The 27,701-nt window shown below is 40.2% G+C and overlaps 2 protein-coding genes across 4 annotated transcripts in view; one reads left to right on the forward strand and one right to left on the reverse strand.

The window, feature by feature from the left end:
* The window catches only part of Znf30 (zinc finger protein 30), a 109,264-nt gene that overhangs the window by 57,210 nt on the left and 24,353 nt on the right, over positions 1 to 27,701 (reverse strand).
* Znf599 (zinc finger protein 599) lies at positions 8,870 to 22,071 on the forward strand. 3 transcript variants are annotated; one of them, XM_021730044.3, is made up of 5 exons: positions 8,870 to 9,299; positions 9,609 to 9,685; positions 11,991 to 12,117; positions 14,254 to 14,343; positions 20,078 to 22,071. In XM_021730044.3, exons 2-5 carry the CDS (start codon positions 9,653 to 9,655, stop codon positions 21,601 to 21,603), a joined length of 1,776 nt encoding a protein of 591 aa, XP_021585719.2. In that variant the 5' UTR covers positions 8,870 to 9,299; positions 9,609 to 9,652; the 3' UTR covers positions 21,604 to 22,071. The 3 variants fall into 3 exon arrangements, with proteins under 3 accessions (XP_021585719.2, XP_005330674.2, XP_077889264.1); XM_005330617.5 differs by lacking the exon at positions 9,609 to 9,685; XM_078033138.1 differs by lacking the exons at positions 8,870 to 9,299; positions 9,609 to 9,685 and having other exon boundaries at positions 11,989 to 12,117; positions 13,552 to 14,343.

The following is a 27,701-nucleotide window of genomic DNA, read 5'->3' on the forward strand; positions in this document are numbered from 1 at the left end:
ATTCATAGCTTTCAAGTATTAAGTTAGAATGGGAACAGAAAACCCTAATACTGAGAGAGCAGTGATTATTGGAGGAACTTAGGATTTTTGGTAAAGAGAATGAGAGTATTGGTATGTAGGAAAAATAACATGAATATCTGCTAATCAAATCATTGTGCTGTGCTAGGTGCTCAGCAATCCCTTTCTCCCTTCCTGGACCTGGCTTCCCTTACACTTAAATTGGTTCTCACTTGAGGGACTGCAGATTCAGGTAGTGGAATAATTAAATCTTGCTGAGGGTGATACCAGGTAACTGAACCACTGAATATCAGACTCTGCAATCTCTCAACCCAAACTTTGTACCTGGTATGGCTGCCCTAAAGGTCAGAGGGGAGGAGAAGAGAGGTGAATTTCCTGAGAATTAGAGACTTGTCAACTGATGTCAGACGCTTGAAATCATGTCATCTGCACTCGCCACTTTGGCCAATGGGTAGCTAGCCAGTTTTCAAGTGTTGAATCATGTATTCTGTGAAAATTCATCACAGGTAATAGGCCTACCTATTCATGCATGATCTGTTTCTAAAAATAAAATTTTAAACGGAGCCACATGTTACAAAGATGTACTTTCATGTAAAAACTTTAATGATTACTCTGAGGCCACTTGCTTAATTGTAGTGATTATATTTTATATTTTTAAAATATTTTTAGTAGTCAATGGACATTTATTTATCTATCTATCTATTTATTTATTTTTATGCAGTGCTGGGAATTGAACCCAATGCCTCACACATGCCAGGCAAGCACTCCTCGACTGAGCCACAACCCCACCCCCTGTATTTTATGATTTGACAAATATCCCAAATGCAATACAAACAGGACATCTTAGACTTGCAGTGTAAATGGAAGTCTCATGATGATTCATAGAAATAGCTAGTGTGATTATAGTGAGTAGTATGCTATACATGGTATACTACATGTGTGCCAGATCCTGTGAAAAGCACTTTTTATATCCCTTCCCATGAGGTGTGTAGTATTATTTTATTCACTATGTTATTCACTGGGTTTTAATAAGCATGCCCTTTCTCAAACTGGATCTAGCATCAAAATTCCCTGGAGGACTCATGGAAGCACAGATGTCTGGACCTACTCTCAGAGTTTCTGATTCACTAGATTTGGGTAGGGCCAGAGGACTTGCATTTTTAACAAATTCCCAGGTAAGACTCTTGATAAAGATTTGGGAATGACTGAATTAGAGCAATACTTAATGTCAGTACACAGACTCCAAAAGAATAGTATTTTCTTCTTTTCCCCAAGTGTCAAAGAGGTAAGGAGGCTGACCTTGGACCTCAGAGGCAGTAAAATTAAGGGGTTCATCTCTGAGTGTGAGACATTAGTCTAGGTGGTCATACATATCTGGATGTGGCCCCTTTAAAAGGAAGGAAAACACTGACCCATCAGTATAACCTTGCAACATCAGTATTTCCATCAGTATTTATAAATACCATCAGTATTTCCCAGAGATCTTGGAGTGCTGGTTGGCCACTGTCACAAAGAACAGATACAGGACAGACACTACACTACCCCAAAGTGTTTCTTTGCTTCCACTGGAAGAAGGCATTTTCTGTACACCACAAAGACGGTAGTGGAGTTTCTGGAGATGCTGTTAGGGATGTTCATTTGGCAGTGGTGGGTCACTCACTCCACAGAGACCAAGCTGATTCCAGGTCCTCAGGGCTGTTTAAAAAGTATTCATAAAACTTATAAAGAACAATAGAACAGATTTCACTCAGAGAGAATATTGCAAGAGGTGTAGAAACCACTTTGTGATGGTGTTTTGCAGTGGGGTGGATAGATTAGGCTCAACTCCAAACACAAGGAAAAGTTGGGATTTATAGCCAAGGAGAAGGGCGGTGGTCAGTGGAAAATTTCTAAGAGGAAGCATCAGAAATAAGGGCGCATTCAGGTTAAACTGACTTATGATTCTTGCTAAAACTGAAGAGGCAACATGGAAGTCCAAAAGTCAAGTTCTAGTTGAGAATAGAATTTAGAAGAATATGCTAGAGTCTCGTGGAGTAAAGATCTTTGTCAGGACCAAGTAAGGAAACAGTGCCAAGGAAAGGTCCTTCCTGCGCTCCTCTGTGTGAGCCATGAGTCCCCAGGTCAGGAGTTTTGCCAGGATCCTCCAGAGCGTCTGCACCCACCCTTCATCTCCATGATGCCACAGGCCTTGTGTGTATTTTATATTGGTGGAGACCAAAGCTTGGAGTGCCAGACATCACACCACACCAACTGTAGAACAAAGTGGGAGCTGGTTGAGCCTGGGAGGCACACTTGTCTCTCAGCTGTCATGACCCTACTGCACCCACTTTGTTCACTGGTGGTCCTGGTGCTGACAGACCCAGTGAGTGAGTAGAAGATCTCAGGCCCCAAGATGTTCGACTCCTACTCTCAGGTTCTTGGTGCCAAGATATAAAGAATGATGTTGACCTGCGCCTTTCCCCCTGCCCACATGTGGTGATTTAGAAAGAGGAATTTTCTGGTCATGATGGCAACACTAGTATGTACAAATAAAGGGGCCAAAGGGTCACCTTGCTTGGGCAAATCAGTGAGGTAGTAGGTATCACAGGGACAGGAGAGTGACTATGAGAGGGTACATATAGGGAAGATCAGAATATGGCAATGTCAAATTGTCCCAGGGAGGGTCAATTTGAGAGGGATGCTAAGGCTTAGAGGGAATGGAGGTCAAATTTCAGTATGACCTGTGAGGGAGCTTATTCACCCTTGAATGGATTCATCAGGCTTTGGTGGTGACTGGTCACCACTCCCTGGGTGAAGAGACACAATATGAAACACAGTCGAGAAAGAGGATATGAGGGTATTAGATGTATGTATGGTTGTGAAAGGTTGAAGCCCCACATGGCCAGGCAAGGTCTTCAAAATAAAGTTGGTCCTGTCCCTGTTAGTGGGAACCATCAAAGGTGTATTGAGTTGAATTGTGTCCCTCTCCTCACCAAAAAAAAAAAAAAAGATGTTGCAGTCTCAATAATCAGTACCTCAGAATGTAACCTCTCTTGGAAATAGTCTTATACAGAGGTAAGCAAGGTAAAAAAGAGGTCATGAAGGTGAACCTTCATCCAATATGACTGGTATTGGTATGAAAAGGGGAAATTTGGACACTGAGACATAGAGGGAAGACAACATAAAGACACACAGAGACCTCAGAAAACTTGAAATGAGACCACAGTTTGACCCAACTATCCCCCTCCTTGGTATATACCCAAAGGACTTAAAATCAGCATACTACAGTGACACAGCACATCAATGTTTATAGCAGCTCAATTCACAATCGCTAAGCTAAGGAACCAACCTAGGTGCCCTTCAACAGATGACTGAATAAAGAAAACATTACTCGGCCATAAAAAGAATGAAATTATGGCATGTGCTGGTAAATGGGTGGAACTGGAGACTGTCATGCTAAGTGAAATAAGCCAATCCCCCAAAACCAAAGGCCAAATGTTTTCTCTGATATGCGGATGCTAGCACACAACAAAGGGGGGCGGAAGAATAGAAGTTTGTTGGATTAAACAAAGAGGAATAAAGGGAAGGGAGGGAGATGGAAATAGGAAAGACAATAGAAGGAATTGGACATATCTTTCCTATGTTCACATATGAATGCATGATGAATGTAACTCCACATCATGTACAACCATGAGAATGGAATCCTAATTGGAACAAGTTATACTCCATGTATGTACAATATATCACAATACACTCTACTGTCAGGAATATCTAAAAAGAATTTTTAAATGATAAAAAAAGACACAGAAGACAGCCAATGATTGGAGTGACGCCTCTTCAAACCAAGAGACACTAAAGATGTTGGCATCAAGTGTCAGAAGTTAGAAGAGGGAAGGAAAAATTCTCCCCAGAGCCACCAGAGAAAGCACAGTCCTGCCAACACCTTGACTTAAGTCTTCTAGAATCCAGAACTGTAAGAAAAAAAGTCTGCTGTTTCAAGCCACCCAGTTTATGGTACTTTCTTACAGCAGCTCTAGGAAACTGGTATGCATCTAGGGCAGGGTGAGATCTTCATTGCTTTTACTGACAACTCTGAATGGTGTGTGCAGAGAGACTTGCAGCCAGCCCATGCAGATGTTGGTTTGCAATGGCAATGGGGTTCACAGGTGGGATCTAGAGTGATATGCCTGTGGGAGGAAGCATTAGTTTGGGGGCCTGGTGTTGGGGGTTAAGGAAGATGATCAAGTTCACTTTTGTCTGTATCTGGAAGGTATATTTTATGATGCTTTGACATCTTGGGGCCTGGCTTCAGTCTCCTGGAGAGCCCCCCTTTCCCAGAGCTGGATAACTCATTTGTAGTAAACAACTTGGCAGTAAGCAAGTTACTGATATGTAAACCTATGAATCTGAGTCCATACTCCTGCCTACCTTCTACAGTCCAGGACACTATCCCTCTGCCCTAAACCACTCCAGGCCAGGTACAGAACCTCTAGGAACCACACTTATAGCCCAAAATTCACCAAAATTATTCAAATTTTTCGAATCCTTAACTGGCTCAGCTTACCTGATCTGCCCCTGGGTCATGTTTTTCCCATCACGTTTTCTTCTTTTGTTTTTTCAGAATATCAAAATTCTTTAGCACTTTATTAAGTAGTTACAGCCATTCCAAACATCAGTCAATCAGCCAGAGACTTAGCAAAGTCACTGCTTCCCCCCCTCACTTCCGCCTCCTGACTTCGGATGTCTGTCAGCTCTATAGTGACCCCTTCTCTCTCATTCCCGGCATTAGCAATTTGTATATTTCTTGGTAAAACTTAGCTAGATAATTATCCATTTTACTGATCCTAAGGATTTTGATTTCATTACTATTCTCTATTTTTTCTGCTCATACACACACACACACATACACACACACACACACACACACACACACCCGTGAAACCAGTATCACAATTAAGATAATGAGCACCCCTGCCACCTCCAAGAATCCTACTCTGTCTGTCCCACTCTTGTAATAAGAATACCTGACTTAAAATTCACTCTTTCAAAAAAATTTTAAATATTATGTCATAAGCAGATCTAGAACTTATCCATCTTGCATAACTGAAACTTTATAATTTTTAATATTTATTTTTTAGTTATAGGTGGACACATATCTTTATTTTTTTATTTTATGTGGTGTTGAGGACTGAACCCAGTGCCTCACACATGCTATGCTCTACCTCTGAGCCACGACCCCAGTCCCCACTCCATAACTGAAACTTTATACCTTTTAGTCAGCTTTTTGTTATTGTGACCAAGATTCCAGACAAAAACAATCCAGAAGGGAAAAGTTTATTTTGTCTCATGGTTTCAGAAGTCTCAGTCCAGAGTTGGCTAACTCTATTGCTCGGGGATGGAGGTGTGGCTGAACATCATTGTGGAAGGGTGTGGCAGGAGAGAGAGAGAGAGGTGGGGAGGGAGGAAGTGGGGGCATCCAGGGACACTCCTGGTGCTCTACTTTCTCTAGCTATGCCCCACTTGCCTATACTTACCATCTAGTAATCCATTCAAATTATTACTCTACCAAATGGATTAATCCATTAATTACGTTATAGCTCTCAGATTCTAATCATCTCACCTCTGAACATCCCCAAATTAGCAATATCCATTCAAACCATAACTATAGCTGTTGGACAGCAGCTCCCCATTTACTCCTTCCCCAGTCCCTGGGGCCACCTTTCTACCCTCTGCTTCTGAGTTTGAATATTTTAGGTAACCCATGTAGGTGAAACCATGCAGTTTTGTCTTTCTGTGCCTGGCTTATTGCATTTGTTTTAGTGCCCTCTGGGTTCATCCCTGTTGTTGCATTTGGCAAGACACCACTCTTTTTAAGGCCAAATGATATTCCTTTTTTGTATATCCAAGAGCAATCTTTTTTAATTGATAAGGTCTAGTATTTCTGAATTTTCCCCTTTAAAAGCTTTTGTATCTTGTTCAAGAAATTTTTACCTAGGCTTGGTCTTAATCATTTTCTCTTGTACTTTTTCATAAACCTTTATAGTTATACATTTTGTATTTCAGTCTGTGCTTTACTTTATATTTATTTTTTAATTATAGTTGTACACAGTATTTACTTATTTATTTTTATGTGGTGCTGAGGATGGAACCCAGGGTCTCGAATGTGTGAGGTGAGTGCTCTACCGCTGAGCCATAAACCCAGCCCCTTAAATCTCATATTTTATAAAAATAAGATTTAAGGGGCTGGGTTTATGGCCTCACGCATTAAATATAAAAAATTATGAGGTTTAGGTGGAGCTTTTTTCGCCCAGTTACTCTAACATTATTTATTGGGAAAAAAAAAACTGTCCTACCTCCATTTAGTTGTTTTGTTCATTTATTAAAAATCAGTTGATTTTATTTTGGGGTCTACTTCACAGTTCTTTATTCTGTTCCTTTGATCTGTGTGTTTATCACTTAGCCAGCACCACATTATTGTATCTTGTTTACTGTAGCAACATAGTGAGCTTAACATCAGGCTGAGTGATTCCTCCTATTTTATTCTTCTTTCTCAAATTGTTTTAGCTACTCTAGATCCTTTACCTTTCAGATATATATATATTTAAATTTCCTTTTTAGTTGTAAATGGACACAATACCTTTATTTTGTTTATTTTTTTTACTGTGGTGCTGAGAATCGAACCCAGTGCCTCACACATGCTAGGCAAGTGAGCCACAACCCCAGACCCCATATATATATATATATATATATATATATATATATATATATATAACTTTTCTATTATTCTATTATTTTAACTTTATTATTTATTATTTTTATGTGGTGCTGAGGAAGGAACCCAGAGCCTTGCACATGCAAGGCAAGCGCTCTACTGCTGAGCCATAACCCCAGCCCCGCCCAGATATATTTTTTTAAAGTGTGCTTATATCTATAAAAACTATTTCAGTGATTTTGACTGGCTTTTTGTTAAAGCTACAGATCCCTTTGGGAATAATCAATGTTTTTATTGTGTTGATGCATAAAAATCCATGAACAGTATACCTGTCCATTTTTTTAGGTCTTTGATATCTTTGTGTCTTGTCATTTTTCACATATTCAATACACATTTTGCACAATAGTGTTCCATTTCTTCAGTGATTATAAATGACAGTGTGCTTTTACTTTCAGTATCTCCATGTCTGTTGCTAGTAAATTGAAATGCATCTTAGTTTTGGGTGTTGATCTTATGTTCACTTACTTTGTTTAATAGTATTATGCAGATAACGTGGGTTTTCACATAGATCACCATGTTCTGCAAATGTAGACAGTTTTATTTCTTTTAATCTTTTTCATTTGTATTTTATTTCCTGCCATGCTTTGTTGCCATGGCCAGAATTCCAGTTATAATCAGAATAAGAGTAGTGTGATAAAATATCCTTTCTGTTTTCCCAATCTTAGGAGGAAAGCATTTATTCTTTTGCCATTAAAATTGATGTCACCTACAGATTTTTTTCTGTAGTTATTCCTTATAAGGTTGGAAGAATAACTTTCTATTTTTAGTTGATCTAGAATTTTTTATTATGAATAGATGTTGGAAAATTATATTCTAATTTCCATTTTAATATTTCTTTGACCCATGGATTATTTTTTTATTTAGATTCCACATATTTGGAAATTTTCAAGATTCCATATATTTTTAATTTTTATTGAATTCCATTATGATTAGAAGACAAACCTTGTGGCTTAAAATTTTTTAAATTTATTCAGATTTTCCTTGTAGCCTTAGTATATAGATTATACTTGTAAATGTTCCATGTTCACTTGAAACAAATGTGTTTGCTGCTATTGTTGATTGTGGGATTCTGAACTTGTCAATCGTATTCTCTAGGTTTTCTATACTCTTACTGATTTTCTATCTATTTAGTCATCTGTTATTTGGAGGATTTGATTATTTCATTATGGATTTTTGTTGTTGTTGTTTTGTTTTTTGGTACTGGGCATTGAACCTAGAGGCACTTTACCACTGAGCTACACCCCAGTCCTTTTTTATTTTTTATTTTAAGACAGAGTTTAGAGTCTCCTAAAGTTACTGAGGCTGGTGTTGAATTTGCAATCCTCTTGCCTCAGCCTCCTGAGCCGCTGGAATTCAGGCATGCATTACCACACCCAGCTTCTCCATGCAGTTCTTTCAGATTTTGCTTCATGTATTCAAAAATTATGTTATTAGGGGACTAAACATTTTTAATTTTTATATACATGTTTTGTTTTCGTTTTTGTGGTACTGGGTGTTGATTCCAGGAGCACTTTACCACTGAGGAACATCCCCAGCTCCTCCCCTCACCCCTTTTCTTTTGTATTGAGAAAGGGTCTCACTAAATTGCCTAGGCCATCCTGGAAGTTGAGATCCTCCTGCTTACAACTCCCCAGTAGCTGGGATTACAGGCATGAATCATTACGTTCGGTAAACTTTATAAATAAATATTTGCTGGAGCATCAAAACTCCTAGAGGACACAGTGTCTGATGTAATGAATCTCAGGTAGGGTCTGAGAACTTGTATTTGTAACAGATGCCCAGGTAACACTGACGTGATCTAAACATTTAATATTATTATGTAAAAGAATTATCTTAATTTTTCTTATAAATTTCCAATTTCAAGACTCAAAGACATTAAGTGTTGGTGCGGGGCAGGAAAGTCAAGGGATGGGTCACCTGTTAAAGACTCTGGAAAATCATACCTTCAACGCCCTCTCTTTGGAATCTTAAGTAGCAGTTTCATAGAGTACAGGAAGTGTGCTCCAAGTTCCACTCGGTTCAGGTCAGAAACTACATTACCCAGAAGGCAGTGCTTCGGGCGTCGAGGGCAAGCAGGCGCTGAGTCAAAGACGGAACACGAAGGGGGCGTTTCCCAGGGCCGCGGGGGCGGTGCTTCTGGCGTCCCATCCTGGGATGTCCCTGGGCTGTGGCTGATCTGTCCTTACCGGTGCTGAGCCGAAGCGGCTTCCCAGGCCTTTCAACACCAAACGGAGAAGGACGGTGTGGAGAATAGGACCAAATTCCACCTTTTGTGCGAACCGCTACCCGCTCCTGCCCGCCCCTCAGCAGAGTTCCTCGCTGAGCGCTTTTCGGGACCTTGGCATCACCGGTCTCCTCAGCACCCGGAGACGGCGCCCAGAGCTTTGTGCTCATTTTACGTGGCAGAGACTGAGGTCCTAGGCTGCCTCGGTCTGAAGTGAGGGATCACCTGAGGCCGCCGGACTAGCTTTTGTAGCCTCCGCACACGGCCTCGCTCTGCCCACTGGGTCCCATGGCTGCGCCAGCGTTGGTGAGTGGAGGGTTCCTCCTGGATCTGGGGATCCTGGGGAAGGAGGGCAGGAAGGGACAGGGGCACTGAGCACTTCCAACCCAGGATTTCAATCTAGGACGGGGTTTGTAGGAATTACACATTTATGGCTCTACCTTGGCGCTTGTTGCCTGGCTACCCTTGTCCTCTCTTCCCGGGTCTGAAACGGGAATATTAATAATTATTTTTGAGGGAACTGAGGAAAGTGACTTGTGCCCTTTAGTGCTCAGTACATAAGCATAACTGCCATTTCTGGAGAGGAACTTCTCAGATCCTGCTGTTTTATCTTAGGGGCCCTCTGGCCTTCCTGTCTAAGGCTTCTATCCACCTGAGAGATGGGAGACCAGATGAGAATCTCAAGGACAGAGGTGAGTTGGGAGCAGCATTTTTGGAATTGCTGCTCTTTGACAGGAGTAGAAAGTACCCCAAGAGGTTAAGAGACAAGATCACTGGATTCATCTTTGCAGATGTCATCTGTTTATTACAAGTGAATTTTGCTTACCACTTGAACTCAGTGAATCCGTTTTCCTGTTTAACACATTTGAATAGGCAAAGCAGATCCATTGCAGTATTCATTTCATGACAGTGTACCAGCAATGTTTTGTCTCTTGGAATGTGAACACAAAACAGGCCCCAAGTTACTCTCCAGCATGCCACCCTGGTTACTCTCATTATTACCCTGATAACCTTCAGAACCTGTCTTATTTATTTTTGCTCTCCTGACCTGCTTTCTCACTTCATTCCAGCCTTGTTCAGGGTCCCTTCAGAGATGTCTTCCCTGGCTGCCTCATCTAACGTCTCCCCTAATCTTTTTGGTCATCTCACTCTCTTGTTGTTTTCAAAGCCCTTAGAATCATCTGATTTTACCTTGCTCATTTATTATCGAGAAACCATCCCCAACTCTGGACTGTGAGCTATTAGAACAGGCAGGACCTGTACCACTTACTCAGTAAGTGGTTGATGAGTGAAAGTCTCTGCCTTCTGGAGCTTCCATCATCTTTAGATTAACCCTCCGTGTGGTTAATCTAAACTTTTTACCATGGCTGATAGTTTCCACCAAGCTACTATTTCATTATTTTCTCTGCCTTACCCTTGGGCCATGCTGGCCTAAATATGCCAAACTGATTGCCCACTTTTCTCTGTCACATTGTCACCAAATCTCTGCAAGACTGCCCCTTGGAGGTGTGCTACATTGAGCTTTCCCAGGGTGCTAAGAAGCAAGTGGAAAAATTCTTAACAATATTCCACCCACAATGGGTTGTGAGTTCTAGGGTCGATACCTAAAGTAATCTTTGCAAGAGGAAGGTACAGGCCTATCTCTGGAAAGTGGCCATGGAAACAAAGGGGACTTTGGGAAACTTCAAGGCAAAGGGAGCTGCCAAGGACAGAAGCAGGCTTTGTTCAAGAAGGCATGAAAGGACCTGGGGGATTACCAGGGGCTCTCATAAGCTACTGAAGTGTGTCTCAGGAAGGTGAGATTGTGTAACCCTGGATCCACATCAATCATTTCATCTTCAACCAAGATAGACCTCTTACTAAAGGTTGCTGCCCATGTTCTGAGATCCATAACCTGCAGTATCCTTTGCCACTTGTGTTACATGGTGCTTATGTAGCAATACCTTAGGGAAATGTGCTGACAGTGGCTCAGAATGACAAATAATAGACCGGTGATTCCTTATGGAATCTTTCAGGGAATCTGCAAGTCCCAGCTATAGCTTGAGGGCAGAGAGAGCTTGTTGGAGCACTGCCAACTCCAGACAGTTGGCACCTGCTCAGGTAACTCTTCTGTGAGGCACATGACAAGGGCTCTGCTCTTCTATATCTATGGGAATATTTTCAGGAGTGGCTGAAATGCTTTTTAATGTCGATATTGGAAATGTTTCTTGCCCTTGTTACTGTGGATTCACTGTGGTAATAGAGAATTATACCCTTAGACCTCGAATCAGAGGAATCTGGGTTCAAGTTCTGCCTCTTCTCATTACATGTACAGCTCTGAGTGACTTGACTCAACCTTGATTTGCTGATTGTGACGTGGAGATGATGATTGCATTTATCTTATGGGCTATGGGATGATCATAAAATTTGCAAACTCACAAATCTATCCCTGTGACATGTGGCAGACTCTGCCATGTTTGCTTTATGAACATTTTCTCTTTAATACCCATAACAGTCTAGTGAAGTAGGAACTATTGATGTATTCATGTGGAAATTGAAACTCAAAGTAATTAAGAGATTTCCCCCAAGGTCAAACATCTGGCAATTATTGGTTCAAGAGGCTGGATTGAAACCCCAGGAGACTGGAGACTTTTAGTTGCTTTAACCAGCATGCACAGTCTTCAGGGGCAGGCAAACAGGCTCAGATGCTGCTACTGTAAACATTGTTGGAATTATTGTTTTCCCTCACTCTTCTAATGTCCCAGAGCACTTATTATCTGCTCCTCACAGTCCACATGGGACTATCATTGTCTTGTGGCTTCCTATATAGGAAGCTTTTCTCCCCCATACCTTTGTATTTTGTCAAAGCCACGTCTTCCTCATCCTAGGCCCAGTACCAAGCTAGGTTCTCTGGATATGCTCAGTGGTTCAGGCCTTGGGACAGTAACCAAGCAATAGGCTCTAATCTCATCTGTTAGCCACACAGTTCCCCGACCACCACTCTGTTTGGCTTTCCAGGCATTGGTATCATTTGAAGATGTGGTTGTGACCTTCACTGGAGAGGAATGGAGGCATCTAAACCTGTCCCAGAGGACCCTCTACCAGGAGGTGATGCTGGAGATCTGTGGGCTCCTGGTCTCACTGGGTAAGGCTTCATTGTCTTCATGTAGAGCCTGAACTCTCTTTCAGTCCATTCTCTCTCTCTAGGCATGACTGGAAGAGAAGGCCTCAGGAACCCACTTCCCTCTTTCCTGCCGCCTCAGTGTTTTGTGGTCTGATTTCCTCTTGCTTGGTTTCTCTGCATCTCTGTCAGGGATTGTTGTGTAGGCTACACAGTCCTTCTCAGCACTTTCAGTGTTTAATACAAGCCAAAAGCAGTCTTGACATCCTTTCTCCATAATCCCACATGAAGGAAGGTAATTGGCCCAGCATCGGTGAAGCAAATGCCTTCAGTCTGGTTAGCAGGATTGACCGAGAATGGGAGGTTCTTGTCTTATTCAGACGAGCAATAAGAAGGCATTTGTCTTCAGAGCTACTAGTATCTTTCTAAGCAACAGTCTCATCTGAAAGGCTTCTTTGGGATCAGGCACAATGATATACACTTGTAATCCTAGCAACTCAGGAGAATGAGGCATGAGAATCACAAGTTCAAGCCCAGCCTCTGCAACTTAGCAAGACCCCGTTTCAAAATAAAAAAGGACCGGTGATTTAGCACAGCAGTAAAGTACCACCTGGTTTCAGTCCCCAGTCCAAAAAGAAAAGGTTTCTTTGATCCCTAGTACCTGCACAGTTGAGCCTTATTTAGGCATGTGCCTTGCTTCTCTGCTTGTCTGGGTGATGACTTTTAGCTGATGTATGGACAGGTTATCAAATGGCATTGATGGGCATCTGAGAAAGCTGTCCTTTCTTACATTCCCATAGCTATTGCCTAAAAGCAATAAGAAGTAGCCCCACACTCCCAACCTTGAGCAGGTAGCATGAGCTTCTTGGGACTTAATATCATTTTAATTTTGTCATTTTTATGGTACCTTTTTTGCCAGTTTCTAAAAGCAAGTGAGCTAATATTTATAATGTGCTTAGAAAAAAAATGGGAACAAAGCAAGTTTTGCACATGTATTTGTTTGTGTAACAAATGAATAAATCCCAAGTGTTCTCCCATCTAAACCTTTGACAATGGCCACTTTATCCAGAAATTGGTCTAAGTAGGAATTGAATAAGACCCGAGGTCTCCATTTTCCCAGATGTTCGAATGGTTACCTCTGCTAGGCTTCTACCAGTCTTGCCATCCTCGAGGATGTTATCCTATTAAGTAAGGAGGACAAAATAACATTCTTGTAGATTTTATGACAGCTGAGATTGAAAGAAGATGCATGGAGAACAGCATTCTAGCAGAGTCCCTGAGGGGACAGGGAGCTCGAATCCTCAACAGACATAAAGGGTTGATTCACCTTTACCACTGCCCCATCACCTACCTCAGCAAACATTGGCTAAGTGACAACTGGATGCATTCTAGCCTGCTGTCCAAGATTTTCCAGTTGATATTTGTGTCCTTTTTCCTCAGTCTTTGACTTCTCTTCAGAGTTTTATTTTAGCCTTCACATTTGGCCAAGTTTGTGTGACTGAGTATAATGGAAGACCATCTCATGCTGTTTTCATCCCGAAGAAAAGAAAAATTACCTCATCAAATAAGAAACCCAAGGTAGTACTGGTTCCCAGGTTGATAGAGACCAACCCAGCTCTGTTCATCTGTTTTCCCTCCTGGTCTAGATCATCAGGCCAGCACCTTTGTAGGGGCCCCAGGATGATACCAAAGCAACTAGAGCAGGAGGCTGCCACATGGACTTCTCTCCTCCAAACATGAATTAAAAGCTTTTTTTTTTTTTTTTTCAGAATGGGTAGCTGGCTTAGGTCACCTTCCTGCCTCAGACAATTGACTGTTAGTAGATCTGCTCATCTATTGATTTGGTCCAGTATTTCTAATCATCCCTGGGCACAAGAATAGCCTGGGAAACTTTAAAAACTAGCAGTGCTCTGTCCTGATGCCCAAAGATTTCATTCACTTCATTCCATTTTTGGAACCAAGTATTGCTAAGTAGTTCTCAGGCACAGAGAAGTAGAATCTACTGACTTGGATTTGTTAGAGATTACCTTCAGATGTGAGAGTTGGGTCACCTTTCTGTTGTGGCCTAGCAGCATGTTAAAGATACGTACTCCCATAAACTTGAGACTTTTCCTCATGTCTTTACCTGTATACCTATGTTCTATTTATTTCTTATGCCAGGGCATCCTGTTCCGAAACCAGAGACGATATTGGATCATGAGCAGGGACTATGGACAGAGAAGAGACACCTCTCCCAAAGCACCTGTGCAGGTAGGTGATTAAGAATCTGGCACTGGGTGTCATGGCAGCCTGCAGACTACCAAAGGATCACTGTGTCTGAAATTTATGGGCAGCTTTTTTTGTGGACTTACTGGGGTCAAGTTTGTATGGAGCACTTGGAACTGTGGTCCCCCTACCTTCCCACCTCACACACACTTAGATAGGAGATAAACTCTAGGCTGTAAATTATTTGGCACTCCCAGCCTCTTGATCCTGTGGGAGCTGCACAACCTCACTGTTCCTGAGTTAATGCTACCTGCTCTCAAAGATGAACTCCAAAATATTGGAGGCTCAACAGATTTTTTTTTCTCATTCATGCCATTCTTCCATGTGGGTCAACAGAGGCTCTGTACCACATATTTATTTAGGGATCCAATTGTATTCTGTTGTCAACATGTGTTTTTCAGTTTTCCCTGGCCCATAGAAATAGGTGAGAAGGGCAGCTGTCATATTTACTCACACATGCATGTCACTTCATTTACATCTCATTGATGAGAACTGGGTATTAGGCTACATGTTTGACCAAGCTGGGAAATGTTGTTTAGTTTTGTGCCCAAGGAAAAGATCTCAGGGGTATGGTTGGCCTGCTAAACTTTGGGAAAGGTAGTAATAATAGTTTCTTCATCCTTGGGTTGTTTGAGAATGTAATTGGATAACAGGAAATTATTTAGCACACAGTATTGGGGTCAATGCCCAGCATCTCACTGAGGGGTTCTTCTTCCTTCCCAGGAGAATCTAAGCCACCCTAACAAACTTAAAATCTCAAATAATTATTGAATAACAAAACACAAATATTCAGAAATATATTTACAAAAGGCAAAGCCCCTGATAGATCTAGTCCACATGGGTTCTAGAACTAGCAGTTCACACCCATCTCAGGCCGAGCTTGAGGGGGAAGTTCACCTGCTTCAGGCAATCAATCCCTGTGAGGGTGCCATAGGAAGTTCCCAAAATGCCAGACCTATCCCCTATATAGAAATTATATCTCAGTACAAAAATACAAGGGAAAAATAGTATAGGCTATTTTAGGCTACTATACGAAATATAGCCCACACACAGCCCACGGATGGCTCATGACAACATAACCTGACCCAGAATAGCTCAACAAGTTCCCTGTGGTATTAATATTTATGCTTTATTAGTCATAGTGAATAGTGACATCTAAACTTCCTTCCACATTCATAAGATGGGCCTTTCTTTTTCTGCATGTAACTCCAGCTGTACTCTGCATCCCATCCTCTTTCCCTTCTCCAGACAGTCATTTCTTCACCTTCCATCCATGCACGTGACTCGCCTTCCATTTGTGAATCAGATGCTCAGAAGCATCCCCTAATCCTGTTGTCCTCTTGCCCTGCTGTCCTGTAAAATCCTCAAGGTGACATGTTTTCCCTTGCCAGTCTAAGAGCATCTAGAACTATCAGGTGTATGTATTGCTGACACTGCAGATTCATGGCCTCTCCCCTCTAGTGTTCTTTCAGGCTGCTCAGCCAGCTTCAGCCCTCTCCCTAATTCCCTATCTTCACTTGAATGTCTCAGAGGCACCACACTCATCATGCCTAAAAATAACCTCATGATCTTGCCCACTCCTCCCTTCTCGTTTTCAACTAATGGCCCTTTTAATCAGTGGATAAGTTCAAAAACAAACTTAGAAAACCCACCAATATCTCCATCTCTACCAAACCCAATATTCAGCATTCGGAATCTTGACCATTTTATAACATATGTAGCTCCAAATCTATCACCATCACCCGTCCCATCAGCTCCAGTGATAGCACTCTGGGCTAAGCTGTTTCTACCACTTAACCTGCATGATGCTAACAGATCCAGAACTGGTTTTCCTACATCTGCTGCATGCCGCAGCTCAGTGTGTTATATTCACTTCCCCATTTACTCACACACTATTCCAAATGTCACCACCTGCTTTGCCATTGATGTCTCAGCATATGACCTACTTCATGTTGAAAACAAAGCCTACGTGCTTGTCTTTCTTGCTCCTTCATCCTTACTGAGTCGACCCTGCAGCTTCCTTCTCACCTTGTGGAGGCATTCTCAACCCCAGCGTGGCTCATTCCCCCAGCAGAGTCCAGATTACACCTCTCCTGCCTTCTCAAATGTGTGAGTTATCTGTTGCTGTGTATATAACACAGACTTTGCAGCCTGAGAATCCCTCATTTTATCTCATCCAGGCACACTTAGCTGGGTCCTCTGTAAGGCCACAGTTGTAGGCAGCTGACATCACATCAGCTCACTTCTTCAAATCAAGCAACTGTGTGAGAGACTGCAGCAGGCCTGAAGCTGCAATCTTATAAAATCAGATATATTTTATCACATACATTCTTTCACTTTTTCATAGTCTATTCTTTGGAAGCAATATCCTGCCAATATTCAAATGGAAGGGATCATAAAAGGGTATAACAGGTGTGAACATCATGAGGGTGGGGATTGTGGGAGGCCATACACGAATCTTGAGTGCTGCAGCAGGAACACACTTCTCTTATTTCCTACTTTTCTATCCTCTCTACTCAACCTTAAAAAAAAAAAAAAAGATGAAGTTCTTGACATTTGGGAGAAACAAAAATTAAAAATTTCTTGGCTTTCCAACAGTATCTAAATATTATTGATTCTATCTCATCTGAATAACCAAGCTTTTTGGAGTTTTCTCATTCTTAGAAGAGACATCTGCACAAGATCTACCCTTTATATTTATTTGTAGACATATGATTAGTTTAATTGAAACCATCAGTTTTAGAGTAACTGTACCATTTTACATTTCTACCTGCCCCATATGAGTCATCATTGCTCCACATACCCCTGAGCAACTGGCGTCTTCCTTTTTACTCTGAGCAGTGTTTCTCAGCACCATAGATTAGAAATGTTCTTACTCAGATCACTGTTGCCAAATATAATAATAACAATAATAATAATAATATATAGTGGTCTGCAATTTACTGCAATTTACTCTTCACATGCAAATGGATGTTTTATCTCACGTAATACTCATAACAACTTGTAAGGCAGGAACTGAGAATCTCTCAGTTTTTCAGATGAGGAGATTGAGTTTTTAAAAGTATTACTACTTCAACTGCTGAAACAAAATACTATACAACAGGTATCTTGTGCAGTAGAAATTTACTTTTTCTCTGGAGGCTATAAGTTCAAAGTCAGGGTTCCAGCATGGTTAGGTTATACAGATGGCTGCCTTCTTTCTGTGTTTTCATAGGGTCCCTGGTGCATGCATGCAGAGAGAGAGAGAGAGAGAAATTTCTCTCTGCCAGGCAACCAGCGCTGGCTTCATGAAAGAAGGTTTGATTCATGAGTAAACACTAGGGAGATCTAAATTAAAGAGACAAGACTTTAATTACCTTTAATACCAGCTCTGGGACTGCTTCTCCTAGCTCCCGCCTCCAGCTACCTAATGCAGTAGCGAGGTTTACAGAAGAGACTAGAGAGAGAGAGAGAGAGAGAACACGCCAGGGAGTGGACTTTTATTGGGGAACAAAAAATTCCAGGGAAAATCTCATCCAATGAAGGTTAAGGGGGGCAGCATCCCAAGGTCAGGGGCAACAATTAGGTCTTTGGGGCAGTGGCCAGACACACGCCTCTGCACGGACAAGCCCTTGGACCTGGAGAAGGTAGGGAAAGCTCTGACACAGCCATATCTAAGCGCCTCTCACCCAGCCAGGGAGGTAACTCAAATCACATGCGAGGATGGCCTCCCCATCTCTCTAGTATCTCTTTTTATAGGAACATTAATCCTAATAGGTCAGGGCCCTATCCTTATGACCTTATATAACCTTAGTTACCTTCACAAATGCCTTATCTCCAAATGCAGTCACACTGGGAACTAGGGTTTCAACATAGTAATTTTGGAAGAATATAAATATTCAGTTCCTAACAAAAAGCTAATTTGCCAGGAACGCCTAGCTTTGGTAGAGGCTGAATTTGAACAAAGTGTTCTGGCTTTATAGTCTACATGCCTTATGATACTCTGCTGCTTCTCAGTTACCCCAGAAACTTTCCTCACATTATCATGCTGCAGCTTTATAGCATTCTGTTCTTGTTTCTTCTTTCCTTCTTCTGACTTGACCTTTACTATTGTTTTCTGGTTCTCATCCATTCTTCAACACTGGATTCATGGCCCTTTCTTTCTATTCTGTACAGTTTCTCTAGGTATACTCATTCATGTTTACCATCAACTTTAATCCTAGTGCAGTTGGCCCATAACAAAGCCATGACAGGGATGCTGACCCAGTGCCTGTGCCTTACTACGGACTGTGTATGTGCTGTTTCACATCATCCTCACAATAGTCCTTTCATTGAACCTTTAGGAATTCAAGTGGGTCACTAAAGGTGACAGAGCTAGTGTGGGGTATTGCAGGAATTTCAGAATGGGGTGTTTATCTTCAGAGTTCATGAAGTTAGCTGCAGTACTCTGTAGGTCCTCTCTGACTTTTATAACTGTCTTAAGGTGTGCAGATTTAGAAACTCACTAACTGTGATGTATAACACACTACCATCATTGGTCAGTTCATCTTAGTTTTCTATTGTATTTTATTGTGTTAAGGTATTTATTTATTCATTGCCTTTTAAAAAGACTATAATGAACAACTATGAACCCTTCACCCAAGTACAAAGTTGTCTTCTTCCCACATCTGTTGATATGCTTCTTCCTTTCCCATTTCTACACCACTTCCCTTGCTTATATGGCTACTTTATTGTGGATTTATTATTCTGTGGTGCTTGTTCCATAGGAAAATAATTGTTTTGGATAAATACAGGCAATCCATGTATTCTGTTATTTTTTGTATTAGCTTTGGTAATTTGACTCACTTAAGGGATTTGTCTATATTATCTGATTTGTTTATATATATATATATATATATATATATATATAGCTTTTAAGTGTATCACAATTTATCTTGTCTTCTGATATTCATACTGTTCAACAGGATATTACTAATTCATGATGTGTATAGCAGTTCACTTTTTTCTGCTATACTCATTTGCATGAATATAACAGTGTATTCATCCATTATTAGGGGCATTTACATTATAGTTTTTTGTTCTCACAAACAGTACTGCCATGAAAATTCATATACATGTAATGTTCATCAGACTGGAATTTGGGGATTATAAGGTTAGCAAAAGAAGAGCTTTACTAGATGATACTCTGTTGCCTTCTAAAATAGTTACAGTATTATAATAAAACAGAACAATTATAATAATATACTGCAGTATATTATGTGAATATATATGTATTCTCTCCTAAATCCTTGTCAGGTAACTCTTACTCTTCTTTAGACATAAGCTCCCATAGCGCCTTTTCCAGCTGCATTGCCTCCACCGATGTCTTTCTCCCACCTGTTGCTCCCTGTGTTGTTACAGTGCCATGGGGCTTCTTCTCTTGGAGCACATTAATCACATAGTGTAATCATTCCTCTGCCCACCCTCCCTCATTCCAGAGAGTGAGGCAGTCTCCACTCCATGTTCTCTGTCCCCTCCACCAACTTTTCCTTATATATTTCCCTTGAAATATACCAAGAGCCCAAGGATTAGAAAAGAAAGAAATTGCAAACTTAGTTTTAAGAGGTGTACAAAAAAAAAAGTGAACAAATGCAACAGGCATCAGAGACTCTATTTTCATCTTCATTCTTTTACTAAAGTGATGATTTTCTTTGTTCTGTGTACATCACTAAAACACCTTTTTATGCTGGATTTCCTTCAGGTGAAAAAGCAAAACCCACCATCACAGCACCTACTGCTTCTCAACTGACCTTCTGTGAGAAATCCTCTTTTCAAGAACAACTGGCACAGAGGTCCTCAAAGGATTCCAGATTGGGGCAAACCAGAGATGAGGAAAAGCCATCAGAAATGCAGGAAAGGAACTGGAGACCAGGAACAGACCCCTACAAGGAGACATGCCCTGGAAAGTGGTGCCATAAAAATGATGATTTCGAGACAGATGATAATCTGTGTTTAAGAGTTTTACAGGAGCGAGTCACTCCACAAGATGCTGTCCATGAACATGACTCCCAAGGATCAGGAAAAGACACTGGGATTAATTCAAGGAGCAGCCCCTATAAATGCAAAGAATGTGGAAAAGGGTTTTGCAAAAATTGGGCCCTTGTTCGACATCAGCAGATTCATACTGGAGTAAAGCCTTATGAATGCAGTGAATGTGGGAAAGCCTGTCGTTATATGTCCGACTTTATTCGACATATGCGGTTTCATACTGGGGAAAAACCATACAAGTGTAAAGAGTGTGGGAAGGCCTTCAAACGCAGGTCTCACCTCACGGAGCACCAGCGTATTCACACTGGAGATAAGCCCTATGAATGCAAAGAATGTGGTAAAGCTTTCACCCACCGCTCTTCTTTTATGCAGCACAATATGACCCATACTAGAGAAAAGCCCTTTTTGTGCAAAGAATGTGGAAAAGCTTTTTACTACAGCTCTTCATTCGCCCACCACATGAAGATTCACACTGGAAAGAAGCTGCATGAGTGTCGTGAATGTGGAAAGGCCTTTACTCACCGCTCCACTTTTATCCAGCATAATATGACCCACACAGGAGAAAAACCTTTTTTGTGCAAAGAATGTGGAAAAGCTTTTTGTCTCAACTCATCCTTCACACAACATATGAGAATTCACACTGGTGAGAAGCCCTATGAGTGCAATGAATGCGGAAAGGCCTTTACTCATCGGTCCACTTTTATCAGGCATAAGAAGATCCATACTGGAGAGAAGCCCTTTGAGTGCAAAGAATGTGGGAAGGCCTTTTGTGATAGCTCTTCCTTGATTCAGCACATGAGGATTCACACTGGTGAGAAGCCCTATCAGTGCAGTGAATGTGGAAAGGCCTTTACACACCACTCTGTTTTTATCCGACATAATAGGACCCACAGTGGAATAAAACCACTGGAGTGTAAAGAATGTGCAAAAGGCTTTTATTATAGCTCTTCCTTCATTCGACACATGAGGATTCACACCGGAGAGAAGCCCTATGTTTGCAGAGAATGTGGAAAAGCCTTTACCCAACCTGCAAATTTTGTTCGGCATACTAGGATCCACACTGGAGAAAAACCCTTTGAGTGCAAAGAATGTGAGAAGACTTTTTGTGACAACTTTTCCTTAACTCAGCACATGAGAACTCACACTGGAGAGAAACCCTTTGAATGCAGTGAGTGTGGAAAGACCTTCAGCCACAGTTCATCCTTCACTCATCATCGAAAGACTCATACTAGAGTTTAATCCATTTTGTCTCATCAACCCAAAGATGGAACACCTATAATAATAACTCAAACTGAGCAACAGATATACCCCTGTGGTCACTCTGAAATAAGTGTTTTTACAGTTTTATTCTTTTGATGAGAGAAAAAAAAAAAAGGCCTCATCCTCAGGAGAGTTGGACCATTAAGGGTAGCCTTGCCAACACTTATTAAAAGCATTCTTTGTACCAAAATATTGTCATTTCTACTCTTAAGTAGCATAAGATTTTGTGAGGGAAAAAAAGCGTGAGACATGAAATACCCACATGCACACTTCTCTGTATTTGCAGTGAATTCTTGTTATTCATAGTAGTTATGTCCTATGAATTTGCAACACTGAATTAGTGAATACGGAACCATTGTTGATAGGGGAAATAATACAATTAGATTCCCATAAGCCTCTGGTCCAAACATTTTCATTAACCAATAAATTCATGTTTTTCACTTTTAATTTAAAGACAACTTGTATTATGAAAAAATACATATGTGTGTGTGTGTGTGTGTGTGTGTGTATATTTGGTACCAGGGATTGAACCCAGGAGCACTTAACCACTGAGCCACATCCCAGCCATATACGTGTGTGTGTGTGTGTGTGTGTGTATGTGTGTGTGTGTGTGTATACACACACGTGTCTCTAAATGAAATATGTATTTCATTTACATAATCTTGCTAAGTTGCTAAGGCTGGCTTTGAATCCAATATATATTTTGTAAAAATTTATAATTACTTTCCTTTACAATAAATATTTTAATTACAGTATTTTGGTATAATGTACTATAGTATATTAGTGTACTGCTTTAACTCAATTATATACATACATGCACAGTATACATGTACAGTACTCATGTACAATAAACACTGTGTTATTCATTGGAAACAGTACTTTGAGCATATGGTCTATATATCCAGGCAAAAAAAAAAAACAGCCATAGAAAAAAATCTATTAAAGATTTAAATTTTACTTTCAGTGGAGCTGCAGGATGTGTGATAAGACAGCACTCAGTGTGATGAAACCTCTTGACCTTGACTTGCCCCAAGAAGAGGCTGATGAAACTTATTCTGCAGAAGAGTAAAACATTTATGAGGGTGACATGTTAACATCTGTTAGTGCTACCTCAAGAGCTTGACTCGCCACTTGTTGACAGTATCAGGAATTTTCCCTCCAAAAATGGCTTGAAACTTTATCAGCCCTGTTTGGCTTTTCACTTTAAGCATTCCACACAAGTGAAGTTGGGGCATCAATCTGAAGTTGCATTTAAGCATAGGGTTTTATTCTTAGATGTCATTGAACATTTTTCCAAGGCAGAATTCCAGTTTGATTTTTTAACTGCTGTGAGAAGGACAATTTTTGGAATCAGGCTGACTTTTTCACTATCCTGTCATTACTGGCTTCAGTGCCTCATTTTGCATCTTGTCTGTGTCTCCTTGGTGGGTTCTAGGGCCTTTCCTGCCAAAGTGTTCTCCATATTTTCATGTCATTGAGGCCTTTTCTGCTTACTTGCCTTGCACTGTGCATTCTGTTCGATACTGTTCTTCCTACTTTTTTTTATTGATTGTTCAAAACATTACAGAGCTCATGATATATCATCTTTCATACATTTGACTCAATTGGGTTTTGAACTCCCATTTCTACCCCAAATACAGATTGCAGAATCACATCTGTTACATACTCACATTTTTACATAATGGCATATTAGTGACTGTTGTATTCTGCTACCTTTCCTATCCCCTACTATCCCCCCTCCCCTCCCCTCCCATCTTCCCTCTCTACCTCCTCTGCTGTTGTTCAATTCTCTCCCTTTTTCCCCCACCCCCTTGCCCCTCATAACCTCTTATAATTTTGTGTATCATTGAAGGTCTCCTACCATTTCCATATGCTTTCCCTTCTCTCTCCCTTTCTCTCCCCCCATTCGTCTTTGTTTACTGTTAGTCTTTTCCTCATGCTCTTCCTTCCTGTTCTGTTCTTAGTGGCTCTCTTTATATCAAAGAAGACATTTGACATTTATTTTTAGGGCTTGGCTAGCTTCACTTAGCATAATCAGCTCTAATGCCATCCATTTCCCTGAAAATTCTATGATTTTGTCATTTCTTAGTGTTGCATAATACTTCATTGTGTATAGATGCCACAATTTTTTTTATCCATTCATCTATAGAAGGGCATCTAGGTTGGTTCCACAGTCTAGCTATTGTGAATTGTGCTGCTATAATCATTGATGTGGCCGTATCCCTATAGTGCACTCTTTTAAGGTCCTCAGGGAATAGTCCGAGAAGGGCGATAGCTGGGTCAAATGGTGGCTCCATTCCCAGCTTTCCCAGGAATCTCCATACTACTTTCCAAATTGGCCTCACCATTTTGCAGTCCCACCAGCAGTGTACAAGTGTACCCTTTTCCCCACATCCTCGACAACACTTATTGTTGTTTGACTTCATAATGGCTGCCAATCTTACTGGAGTGAGATGGTATCTTAGGGTGGTTTTGATTTGCATTTCTCTGATTGCTAGAGATGGTGAGCATTTTCTCATGTGCTTGTGGATTGATTGTATGTCCTCCTCTGAGAAGTGTCTGTTCAGGTCCTTGGCCCATTTGTTGATTGGATTATTTGTTATCTTATTGTTTAATTTTTTGAGTTCTTTGTACATTCTGGATATTAGGGCTCTATCTGAGGTGTGAGGGATAAAAATTTGTTCCCAGGATGTAGGCTCTCTATTTACCTCTTTTATTGTTTCTCTTGCTGAGAAAAAAAACTTTTTAGTTTAAGTAAGTCCCATTTGTTTATTCTTGTTATTAACTCTTGGGCTATGGGCGTCCTATTAAGGAATTTGGAGCCCGACCCCACAATATGTAGATCGTAGCCAACTTTTTCTTCTATCAGACGCAGTGTCTCTGATTTGATATCTAGCTCCTTGATCCATTTTGAGTTAACTTTTGTGGCTGGTGAGAGAAAGGGATTCAATTTCATTTTGTTGCATATGGATTTCCAATTTTCCCAGCACCATTTGTTGAAGATGCTATCCTTCCTCCATTGCATGTTTTTAGCCCCTTTATCAAATATAAGATAGTTGTAACTTTGTGGATTAGTCTCTGTGTCCTCTATTCTGTACCATTGGTCCACCTGCCTGTTTTGGTACCAGTACCATGCTGGTTTTGTTACTATTGCTTTGTAGTACAGTTTGAACTCTGGTATCGCTATACCTCCAGATTCACACTTCCTGCTTAGAATTGCTTTTGCTATTCTGGGTCTTTTGTTTATCCATATGAATTTCATGGTTGCTTTATCTATTTCTACAAGAAATGCCATTGGGATTTTGATTGGCATCACATTAAACCTGTAGAGAACTTTGGGTAATATCGCCATTTTGATGATGTTAGTTCTGCCTATCCATGAACAGGGTACATTTTTCCATCCTCTGAGATCTTATTCTATCTCTCTCTTTAGGGTTCTGTAGTTTTCATTGTATAAATCTTTCACCTCTTTTGTTAGGTTGATTCCCAAGTATCTTATTTTCTTTGAGGATATTGTGAATGGGGTGGTTTTCCTTATTTCCATTTCAGAGGTTTTGTTGCTGATATACAGGAATGCCTTTGATTTATGTGTGTTGATTTTATAACCTGCCACTTTGCTGAATTCATTTATTAACTCTAGCAGCTTCTTTGTAGACCCTTTTGGGTCTGTTAAGTATATTATCATGTCATCCGCAAATAGCGATAATTTAATTTCTTCTTTTCCTATTTTTATGCCTTTAATTTCTTTTGTCTGTCTAATTGCTCGGCTAGTACTTCGAGAACTAAATTGAATAGAAGTGGTGATAGAGGGCATCCCTGTCTTGTTCCAGATTTTAGAGGGAATGCCTTCAGTTTTTCTCCGTTTAGGATGATGCTAGCCTGAGGTTTAGCATATATAGCTTTTACAATGTTGAGGTAAGTTCCTGTTATCCCTAGTTTTTCTAGTGTTTTGAACATAAAGGGATGCTGTACTTTGTCAAATGCTTTTTCTGCATCTATCGAGATGATCATATAGTTCTTGTCTTTAAGTCTATTGATGTGGTGAATAGCGTTTATTGATTTCCGTATATTGAACCAGCCTTGCATCCCAGGGATGAATCCTACTTGATCATGGTGCACAAGTTTTCTGATATGTTTTTGTATTCGATTTGCCAGAATTTTATTGAGAATTTTTGCATCCAAGTTCATTAGAGATATTGGTCTGTAGTTTTCTTTCTTTGAAGTGTCTTTGTCTAGTTTTGGGATCAGAGTGATGTTGGCCTCATAGAATGAATTTGGAAGAGCTCCTTCTTTTTCTATTTCTTGAAATAGCTTGAAAAGTATTGGTATTAATTCTTCTTTGAAGGTTTTGTAGAACTCCGCTGTATACCCATTTGGTCCAGGGCTTTTCTTGGTTGGTAGTCTTTTGATGGCTTCTTCTATTTCTTCCTTTGTTATTGGTCTGTTTAAATTGTGTGTGTCTTCCTGTCTCAATCTGGGCAAATCATATGCCTTAAGAAATTTATCGATATCTTCACTGTCTTCTATTTTATTGGAATATAGGGTTTCAAAATAATTTCTAATTATCTTCTGTATTTCTGTAGTGTCTGTTGTGATATTGCCTTTTTCATCCTGTATGTTAGTAATTTGAGTTCTCTCTCTTCTTCTTTTCGTTAGCATGGCTAAGGGCTTGTCTATCTTATTTATTTTTTCAAAGAACCAACTTTTAGTTTTATCAATTTTTTCAATGGTTTTTTTTGTTTCAATTTCATTGATTTCTGCTCTAATTTTAATTATTTCTTGTCTTCTACTACATTTGCTGTTGTTTTGCTCTTCCTTTTCTAGGTTTTTGAGGTATCGTGTGAGTTCATTTATTTGTTGGTTTTTTCTTTTTTTGAGGAAAGAACTCCAAGAAATGAATTTCCCTCTTAAAACTGTGTCCCATAGATTCCGGTATGTTGTGTCTGTATTATCATTTGACTCTAAGAATTTTTTCATCTCCTCTTTTATGTCTTCTGTAACCCATTGATCATTCAATAACATATTGTTCATTTCCCATGTGATGTAGGATTTTTCCTTCCTTCTTTTATCATTGATTTCCAATTTCATTCCATTATGATCAGATATGGTGCATGGTATTATCTCCATGCCTTTATATTTACTAAGAGTTGCCTTATGGCATAATATATGGTCTATCTTTGAGTAGGATCCATGTGCTGCTGAGAAGAATGTGTATCCACTTGATGATGGTTGATATATTCTATATATGTCGGTTAAGTCTAGGTTATTGATTGTGCTCTTGAGTTCTATAGTTTCTTTATTCAGTTTTTGTCTAGAGGATCTAATGGTGAGAGCGGTGTGTTGAAGTCACCCATAATTATTGTGTTGTGGTCTATTTGACTCTTGAACTTGAGGAGAGTTTGTTTTATGAACGTTGCAGCTCCATTGTTTGGTGCATACAAATTGATAATTGTTATGTCTTGTTGGTGGATGGTTCCTTTTAACAGTATATAGTGTCCTTCTTTATCCTTCTTGATTAACTTAGGTTTGAAGTTGATTTTATTCGATATGAGTATGGCCACTCCTGCTTGCTTCTGAGGGCCATGTGAGTGGTATGATTTTTCCCAACCTTTTACTTTCAGCCTGTGTATGTCTTTTCCTATCATATGAGTCTCCTGAAGGCAGCATATTGTTGGATTTGTTTTTTTGATCCAGGTTACTAGCCTATGTCTCTTGATTGGTGAGTTTAGGCCATTAACATTTAAGGTTACAATTGAGATATGATTTGTACTTCCAGTCATGCTTCTTTATTTATTTATTTTAGTTTGGCTAGTTTTACTTTTTGGTTATTTTCCTCCCCCTTTACTGAGCTACCTTCTGCTGTTAGTTTTGGGCACTATTTTTCAATTCCTCTTCTTGTAGTATTTTGGTCAAAATGCTTTGCAGTGCTGGTTTTCTTGCTGCGAATTCTTTTAGCTTTTGTTTATCGTGAAAGATTTTAATTTCGTTGTCAAATCTGAAGCTCAATTTTGCTGGATACAGTATTCTTGGTTGGAATCCATTATTTTTCATCATTTGAAATACATTGTTCCAGGATC

The sequence above is a fragment of the Ictidomys tridecemlineatus genome, chromosome 15 (genome assembly GCF_052094955.1).
Source record: "Ictidomys tridecemlineatus isolate mIctTri1 chromosome 15, mIctTri1.hap1, whole genome shotgun sequence".
Lineage (NCBI taxonomy): Eukaryota > Metazoa > Chordata > Mammalia > Rodentia > Sciuridae > Ictidomys > Ictidomys tridecemlineatus.

Bases quoted from the DNA above. Each gene is read 5' to 3' on its own strand.
- Znf599 (XM_021730044.3), top strand. From the start codon at position 9,653: ATGGGAGACCAGATGAGAATCTCAAGGACAGAG. The intron at 9,686-11,990 runs GTGAGTTGGGAG...TTGGCTTTCCAG, and splicing joins TGAGAATCTCAAGGACAGAG to GCATTGGTATCATTTGAAGA. The intron at 14,344-20,077 runs GTAGGTGATTAA...GATTTCCTTCAG, and splicing joins CTCCCAAAGCACCTGTGCAG to GTGAAAAAGCAAAACCCACC.